The 9483-nt window shown below is 41.6% G+C and overlaps 1 protein-coding gene across 1 annotated transcript; it reads right to left on the minus strand.

Moving 5' to 3' along the window:
- Positions 1-7208: 7208 nt before the first annotated feature.
- Positions 7209-8996, minus strand: LOC113756255 (the record flags this gene model as incomplete). The annotated part of the gene is made up of 1 exon (XM_027300007.1): positions 7209-8996. A coding segment is annotated over one exon (1788 nt), but the record flags the coding sequence as incomplete, so codon positions are not given.
- Between the last annotated feature and the right edge of the window lie 487 nt (positions 8997-9483).

Here is a 9483-nt window from a genome sequence, read left to right on the forward strand (position 1 = left end):
CTCCTCTGGTTTGTTCAGCCGTCACCCTCTCTTCCTCACTCTATCTCCGTCATCCCTTTTTCCCTCTAGCTTTTTCTTTTCCCTCCAGATTTTCAGTCGTCACAAGCTCCCTCCCTTTTCTTTTTTCAAAACCCAGCTCTCTAGTTCCTTTTCTTTTCACCCTCAGCCATCATACACTCACTTCCTCTTTCACCAGATTTTTCCGCCGCCCCTCTCTCTGGTCTCTTTCTTCCTAGCCATCCAAACTCTTTCTCAGATCGTTCTAGCAGTTCACAACTCCCCCCAGATCCTCTCTTCTCTCGGTTTCTTCCTAGTTTTTTTTCAATTTTCTCTCAACCCAGCCGTCATAAAACCTCCCCCTGTTTCTTGCCGTCTCTCTTTTGCTTTTATATGGGAACCAAAAACTGAACCCTATCAACGATGGTTTGGATGAAGCCAGATGGTTTGTACTATGACCATCGAACGGAGCCAACCCCAGGCAAAAATAGCCGAGAAATGCAGCTGCAAATCCTTTCTGCTGCAGCCGAAACCAAAACGTGGACTTTTCCCTTTTTTTTTAATCACTTAATTAAACAACAATAGTACAAAAATAACAATTTAAACAAACTTAAATAAAATGTACAAAATTAGTAACAAAAGATAAACAAAAAGCTAAGATTTTTCCTGTGTTGGATTAATGATTTTTCCTTTTTTTTTCTTTCTTTTTTTTCCAATTAATTAACAATAAAAGGAAATAAAACATATTTTTTATGCATAATTTTCTCTTTTGACAAATTTTTGTGCTAAAAGCCTTACAATAAAAATAAAGAGCTAAAAGGGCTAAACTAATGCAAAAAATAAAAACTAAACTAAAATAAAACAACAGACAATAATAATAATCTAAAATGCCATACCAATGCTAAAAATCTAAAAACTAAAATCATGGAATTTAACAAATAAAAATAGATAAGGATTATTACTAAAACAAAAATAAAATTAGGATAAAAAAATTATTTAAAAATTTGGTATCTACAGTTTGCCCCTCTTTGTCTGAGTTTTGGAAAAACTTGAGACAAAGAAATAGACACCAAATACTTTACCTGCAAACTAGTCGAACGAATGCCGTTTTTGAAATGAGAACTGACCCCTTTTGATGAGACTTACTCGGACGAGCAATTTAAAATGGACTGACCCAAACAGAAAATTTAAACGGGACTGACTCGAACAAGAAATTTAAAATCGCGAACAGAAATTTAAAATCGAGACTGACCCGAGACAGGAATTTAAAATCGGGACTGACCCGAGACAGGAATTTAACATCGGGACTGACCCGAAACAGGAATTTAAAATCGGGACTGACCCGAAACAGAAATTTTAAAGTCGGGACTGACCTGAAACAGGAATTTAAAGTCGGGACTGACCCGAAACAGGAATTTAAAGTCGGGACTGACCCGAAACAGGAATTTTAAAATCGGGACTGACCCGAGACAGGAATTTAAAATCGAGACTGACCCGAGACAGGAATTTAAAATCGAGACTGACCCGAGACAGGAATTTAACATCGGGACTGACCCGAAACAGTCCCGAGACAGAAATTTAAACATTGGAAAGATTCCAGTATGCTTACTGTTTGGTTGTGCCTTTGATGAAACTTACTTGCAACTTGTCCGATCCGCCTTTGTTTGCCGGAAAACTTTCCGATACCAACTCCAGTGTGAGATGTGATTGTTTCTCTCTATGCATGAAATTTTCTGCAAAAGGGAAAGAATAAGGAAATTGCCACCATCATTTGATCCGGTTCCCTTTGAGAATCGTGTAAACATGAGTCTTTTGATGCCTTTGTCAACCTTTGTTGTGGTATCTGATTTAGTTGGATTTACTACTTCAAAGACTTTCTGATTCTTCTCAGACTGACCAGGTATGCCTTTAGCCATATTGTGAGATCTGTGTACCGGGCCCCACTGAATCGCGATCATTTCCAACAGATGCTTGAATCCAAAATATGCTTCGCACAAATCACGGGGATTGTCATTTATTAAAACCCAATGATTAAACAAATGATGTATGTAAGATAAATTCACATATCATGCATGGATGAATATGCAAAAAGACACAAACGCGATCAATCGTGCTTAAACCATGAAAATGTCATGAATGCAAATAATTGAGGAAAAATGAATTTTATAAGAATGTATTTGCAAAAGAATATGTATTCAAAGTGAGACACAGATTTTGGCCAACAGATGTCACATTCGAATCTCTGGATATCTTTGTTCCGGAATTCAATATTGACGGAAGTGTTACAAAACGAAGAGAAATCCGAATGAACCAAGTCACTAGCTGTTCCTTCTCATGCTCGTTCGTCGCAGAACCCTACCTTGGCGCCCTTTCAGGTTTTCACCAAGGTTGCCCCCACCCTTTTTGCTTTTTGTTTGTTTTTCTTTTCTTTTCTTTTTCTTTCTTTTTTTTCCTTTTTTCCTTTTTTTTTTGAGGTGCCCTTTCGGGTTTTCACCTAAGGAACAATAGAAAAGCTCGACCATGATCGACTCAGGAGTGTGAGTTGAAAATCGTTGGCATCAGTAAAATGCGCTTCCCTTATAAGTTTAGGCAAAGGCATTGTGGACATCACTTGCCAGTTGATTAGCGAAATCCCTGATAGAAAATACAGCAATTGACGAAGGCCAGGACTTTGGGCTTTTGTAATGAGGTCAGGTGGGGTGTTTTCAAGAAAGTTAAGGCTTGAACGCAAAGATTTTTAATGAAAAGTGTGAAATAACCTGAGGTTGCATCATTTTGAAATCATTCTCCAATTTTGAACAAAAAATGAGGAAAACTTTGCCCCAGTTTGATTGGATTTTCTCTCTTTGCATTTTTCATTGTATTTTTCTTTTTCTTTTTCTTTAAAAAACTAAATTTGCCCCAGTGTGGGGTTTGCAATCCTCAGGGGTTACCAAACGAAAGTTATTAGTCTGATAGCTCAAAAGGGACGATTAGGGATTGAATGTTTCAAACGTAAAAGAAGATGGCCTGACTTGCATTTCATCATTTGCACGAATTTCTAAAAGAAGTTTTGCATAATCAAATGAAGAACTTCTTGCACATGTCCGAGTTGATAGGTTGAGAAAATGTTTGTCCATCCATTTCTGCCAAAATGAGTGCTCCGTCAGGTAATACCTTTTGAACAATGAATGGCCCTTGCCAATTCGGAACAAATTTGCCTTTGGTCTCATCTTGCACTGGCAAAATCCGCTTCAGCACTTTGTCGCCTTCCTCAAAAGTACGCAAATGGACCTTCTTGTTGTAGGCCCGGGCCATGCGCTTTTGGTAACATTGGCCGTGACAAATGGCATTAAGCCGTTTTTCATCAATCAAAGATAGTTGTTCATGACGCTACTTCATCCAATCAGCCTCTTCCAACTTGGTCTCCATTAGAATACGCAATGAAGGGATTTCGACCTCGGCAGGTAGCACTGCTTCCATTCCATACATGAGTGAGTAGGGTGTTGCCCCAGTTGATGTTCGGATAGAAGTCCGATATGCCATTAGTGCGTAAGGAAGTTTTTCATGCCAGTCACGATGCTTTTCAGTCATCTTACGAATGATCTTCTTCAAATTCTTGTTTGCGGCCTCCACAGCTCCATTCATCTGCGGCCTATAGATGGCAGAGTTGCGATGTCTGATTTTGAACTGTTCGCATAGCCCGTCCACCATATCATTGTTAAGATTCTTGGCATTGTCTGTAATCAATGTTTCCGGCACCCTAAATCGGCATATGATGTGATCTCTTAAGAAATTCGCCACCACCTTCTTTGTCACATGCTTGAACGATTCCGCTTCGACCCATTTGGTGAAGTACTCAATTGCCACCAATATAAATCGATGCCCATTTGAAGCAGGAGGATCGATTGTGCCAATCACATCCATACCCCACATTGAGCAGGGCCACGGAGCAATCATGCTATGCAACTCGGTAAGAGGAGCGCGTATGACGTCGCCATGCATTTGACATTTAATACATTTCCGGACAAAATCTATGCAATCGCGTTCCATTGTAAGCCAAAAGTACCCGGTTCTCATGATTTTCTTTGCCAGCAAATGTCCATTCATGTGAGGCCCGCAGACACCACTATGCACCTCTTTCATCATGTATTGGGCTTCGTCTTCACCAATGCACCTTAAGTGGCTCAAATCTGAGGTCCTTTTGTACAATACCTCTCCATTTAAGAAAAACTTCGAGGCCATTCTGCGCAGAAAACTCTTGTCATTTGCACTAGCTTCTGGAGGGTAAGACCCGGTTTTGATGAATTCCTTAATATCATTGTACCAAGGGCTATTGCCAGAGGAATTGTCTATGACCCAACAATGCGCAGGCTTGTCTTGGAGTTGAATCCGGATAGGCTCGATTCCTAATTCGTCTGGATATTGTATCATAGAAGATAGGGTGGCCAAGGCATCTGCAAATGCATTTCGGGCTCGTGGGAGATGTCTGAACTCTAAACTTTGAAATTGTTTAGCCAAATTGAGCAAATTACAGTGGTATGGCAGGATCTTTGAATCTTTGGTTATCCATTGCTTCAATGTTTGGTGCACGAGTAAATCTGAATCACTGAAGGCTATTAACTCCTTAACCTCCATTTCCAAAGCCATTTTAAGACCAAAATACATGCTTCATACTCGGCCATGTTGTTCGTGCAAGCAAACTGCAATTTTGCGACTCCAGGGTAATGCTTCCCCTCCGAGGATACAAGAACTGCTCCTATCCCGACTCCAAAAGAATTGGCCGTACCATCGAAAAACAATCTCCACTCAGGGCACTGCTCGCTCATATCTTCTACAATACCAACAAATAAAACCTTTTCATCAGGGAAATAGGTATGGAGCGGTTGATAATCATCGTCCTTTGGATTTTCTGCCAAATGGTCGGCTATAGCTTGCCCCTTGACGGCCTTTTGCGAAGTGAAAATAATATCAAACTCTGAAAGAATCATCTGCCATTTGGCCAGACGCCCAGTTGGCATCGGCTTTTCCAAGAGGTATTTCAAAGGATCGGAGCGGGAGATGAGGCAGGTAGTATGACTTAGCAGGTAGTGTCTTAACTTCTAAGCTGCCCAGGCCAATGCACAGCAGCTTTTCTCAATAAATGAATAATTAGCCTCATACTGCGTGAATTTCTTGCTAAGATAGTAGGTGGCTTGCTCTTTCCTTCCCGAGTCATCGTGCTGCCCCAGAACACACCCTACTGCTCCGTCGAGCATAGATAAGTACATGATCAAAGGCCGGCCCGGTTTGGGTGGCACTAGGACCGGAGGCTGCAACAAATAATCTTTAATCTTGTCAAAAGCTTGTTGGCACTCCTCATTCCAATGCAACGGCACATTCTTTTTTAATAACTTGAATAGTGGCTCGCACATCGCGGTTAATTAGGCAATGAATCTTCCAATGAAGTTAATCTTCCCCAAAAAGCTTTTCACATCTTTCTGCGTTTTCGATACTGGCATGTCTCGAATTGCCTTGATCTTCACCGGGTCTATCTCTATGCCCTTCTTGCTGACAATGAAGCCTAACAATTTACCAGCTGGTGCTCCAAAGGCACATTTTGCAGGATTTAACTTCAAATTGTACTTTCGCAACCTTTCAAACAACTTTCTTAAATCCATCAAATGGTCCTGGGCTTTCTTGGATTTGATTATAATGTCATCCATATAGACCTCCATCTCCTTGTGGATCATGTCATGAAACAAAGTAGTCATAGTCCTGTGATAAGTAGCTCCGGCATTCTTTAAACCAAATGGCATTACTCGATAGCAAAAGATGCCCCAAGGGGTGATAAATGCAGTCTTTTCTCTATCCTCCTCAGCCATTAAGATCTGGTGGTACCCAACAAAACAATCACAAAAAGATTCAATTTCGTGTCCGGCAGTGTTGTCTAGAATGATATGGATATTTGGCAAAGGAAAGTCATCCTTAGGGCTGGCCTTATTAAGGTCCCTATAGTCGACACAAACTCGCACTTCTCCATTTATCTTCGAAACAGGGACTGGATTCGAGAGCCAAACAGGGTAATGGGATACAATGATGATATTAGTCTTAAGCTGTTTTTCAATTTGCTCTTTTATTTTGAGGCTCATATCTGGTTTGAATTTACGGGGTTTTTGCTTTACTGGTGGAAAAACTGGGTTTGTGGGTAATCTGTGCACCACTACATCAGTCGAAATGCCAGTCATGTCGTCATAAGACCATGCAAACACATCTCGAAACATAGACAAAAATTCAATCATTTCTTCTTTCTGCTTTTTATTCAAATGAATGCTGATTTGTATCTCCTTAACTTCAGCCTCAGTACCAATGTTAACAACTTCTGTTTCTTCTAGGTTCGGTTTAGATTTCTCCTCATATTGTTCAAGATCTTTTGAAAAAGAATCAAACACCTCCTCACTATCACTCTCGCTTTGAAATTCGTATTCCGTAACTTCCGAATCGTGAGTGATATAGAGATTGTCATCATCAGATTCCAGAACAGTGATATCCAAAGGGTCAAATAATTTTACTTTTGGCCATCTGAAAGAATTAAGAAATTCGAGATAATAAGCAAATAGACACATGAATGAACGGCATGATAAAACAAACTATGCACTTTCATAAAATTTCAAATCAAAACGGAAACAAGCTAAAACATAAGTGCAAAAGATACTTTCATTGAACTATTTACATATGCAAGAAAAGTTTTCATGAACTTTAGTAAATGACAACCCCCTGTAGATTTACCGAAACTCCTTTCGCACGGGGAGGTACTCGGCGGTCCAGTTGTGTATAGCTCCTTGGGGAATGTCTGGGAATTCGGCATCATCTGACGGGCCATTTTCGGATATTGCTCCCACAAACAAATGAGTCAGGCTTGTCTCCACTTCGTCAATTGGACTAAACTCAGATGCAATGACTTCAGCTGGCCTTGGAAAGGTATAGCGTAATGGCGGAATGTCTAAAATACCCAACTTGCCTTCTTTCTCTGCCCTTTTACGTGCTTTCATCTCTTGTACATCTCTGGCTGTCGGACGGAATCCCAAACCAAATTGGTCCTTCTTTTCGATGAGTTCCACGGGCTTCAGCATGCCTTGCAGATTGCGTCCCAGTCCCTTATTAAATTCATATCCTCTGCGAATCATCTCCTTGGCCATCATAACATTGGCTGCTGGCAAAACCATTTCATCTTTTGAATCCTCACTTGTTACCTAACTCACGGAGACAATATCAGCTGTACGGTAGGAAGACACCGAGGCATTTCGGTTACCATCCTCCTCAGGCTCGGAATCGGCCATTACAATGCAATCTTCCTTAGCAAAAATGGTTATCAGCTGGTCGTTCACCACAAATTTCAGTACTTGATGCAGGGAAGAGGGCACAGCACCAGAGCTATGAATCCACGGCCGTCCGAGTAAAACATTATAGACACTGGGAAAGTGCATAACTTGGCAGGTAATCTGAAATTGAGCGGGTCCCATTTCGACCACCAAATTTACTTCTCCTATGGACTCCCTTTGGGCTCCATCGAATCCTCGAACTATGGTCTTTGAGGGTTTTAATTTAACATCTTGCAGCCCTAACTTCACCAACGTGCTCCAAGGACAAATATTAAGGGCAGACCCATTGTCGATCAGTACTTTAGGTAACATTTTTCCATTGCACCTCACGGCTACATATAAAGCTTTGTTATGACCAATTCCTTCTGCAGGCAGCTCTTCATCAAAAAAAGTGATTTGTTTAGCGGTTAATACATTTCCGACTACGTGCGAGAAATTGTCAACCGAAATGTCCTTGGGGATTCGAGCCTTAGTCAAAACTTCAAGTAACACATCCCTATGCAAGTCTGAGGTGAAAAGCAAGTCCAGTATGAAAATTTGGGCAGACATTTTGTTCAATTGTTCGACCACATTGTATTCGCTTCTCTTAATCCTCTTGAGAAAATCCCACGCTTCTCTTTCGGTCACTGCGGGTTTGGTAGTCGGCTCACGATTGCTTACTTGAATTGGGGCGTTAGCAGTTGAGGGACTTGCAATCTTTCCTGACCTCGTAACAACAGACACTTCATCCTTCAAAACTGGTTTGCCTCCGATTTGCAAAACGGGCTCACTATAATTCCATGACACTTGTCGTAAACTTAAAACTGGCACTTGTTCTGGGAATTCAATTATCACAGGTTCTAAGGCCGCACTTTCGGATGGGGTTAGGTCTAAAATGAAGGGCCTTTTGTCTTCCTCATATGATGCTCCCTCTATCACAAAAGGTTGCTCCATTATCCCACACACTTCTATCTCATTTGACATGCTCCGGACAAACTTTTTGAACTCCTCATCATCCATAATAACTTCAATAGTACCAGCATGCTCCAGCAAGGGGTTCTTGTTCACGTTCGGTTCTTGCTCTTCTCTTTTCCTAATCACGATCTCCCCCGCTTCTACCATGTCTTGAACCTTATGTTTAAGGAGTCGACAATTGGCCGTGGAGTGACCAGGTGCTCCTGAATGATAAGCACAAGTAGCCTGTGGATTATACCCAACTGGCACGCCATACGGGTAAGTTGGAGGGGGAATCACACCTATTTTACCGACAGTCTTTAATTGCTCATACAACTGATCCAAAGGCCTGCCAAGGTTGGTGAATGTTCGAGCACGATTTTGATTGTAGGTTTCAGTAGGTTGGGGATAGTTGTAGGTGGGTCTGTTTGGTGGGAAAAATCTTTGGTGGTAAGGAGGTCGAGGACGAGTTTGTTGAAAGTTAGGTTGAGATACTTGAAAAGAGGCCGTAGGCGGGTTGGCATAATTTGGGCGAGGTCGGGGGTACGAGATATTGGTATTGTAGACAGGGTAAGGACTTGGATAGTAGGGATAAGGTGAATATGTTGGTTTTTGAAATTTGGGTCTTGGTGTAGGGTTTTGATCCCATATGAAGGCAGCTTCTCCCTCTTTCTTTTTAAATTGCGGCTTTTTCCTACTACTCTCTTGTCCTTGCAAAGCATCCAACTGCGATTTGAGGGCGGAGACGTTAATGATCTTCCCAACTCTTACAAAGTCATGGTACTCCTCAAGTTTATTGACAATGGCAGCGAACGAGCATCCAGTCATGCGGAAAATTTTCTCAAAGTACGGCGGATCATGTGCTTTAATAAAAGTGCGTATGATTTCGTCCTCCGTCATTGGTGGCTCGACTTTTGCAGCTATCTTCCTCCACCTCTTGGCATAAGTCTTGTGGTCTTCAGAGGGTTTTCTTTTTGTTCATTCCAACGTGGTTCGCGTCGGAGCCAACTCGCAGTTATACTCGTACTGCCTTACAAAAGCATTGGACAGGTCAAGCCAAGTCTTGACTTCTTCGGGCTTCAGATTTGAGTACCAGTTGAGGGATCCCCCTCTAGACTTTCCGGGAACAACCTTAGAGGCAGGTTCTCGTCGTCTACAGGCTTTCCCAACTTGTTAGCAAATAGTCGGAGGTGTGTTTTGGGATTAGCCGTCC

This window comes from Coffea eugenioides, unplaced genomic scaffold (genome assembly GCF_003713205.1).
Source record: "Coffea eugenioides isolate CCC68of unplaced genomic scaffold, Ceug_1.0 ScVebR1_2128;HRSCAF=3100, whole genome shotgun sequence".
In the NCBI taxonomy this organism is placed as follows: domain Eukaryota; kingdom Viridiplantae; phylum Streptophyta; class Magnoliopsida; order Gentianales; family Rubiaceae; genus Coffea; species Coffea eugenioides.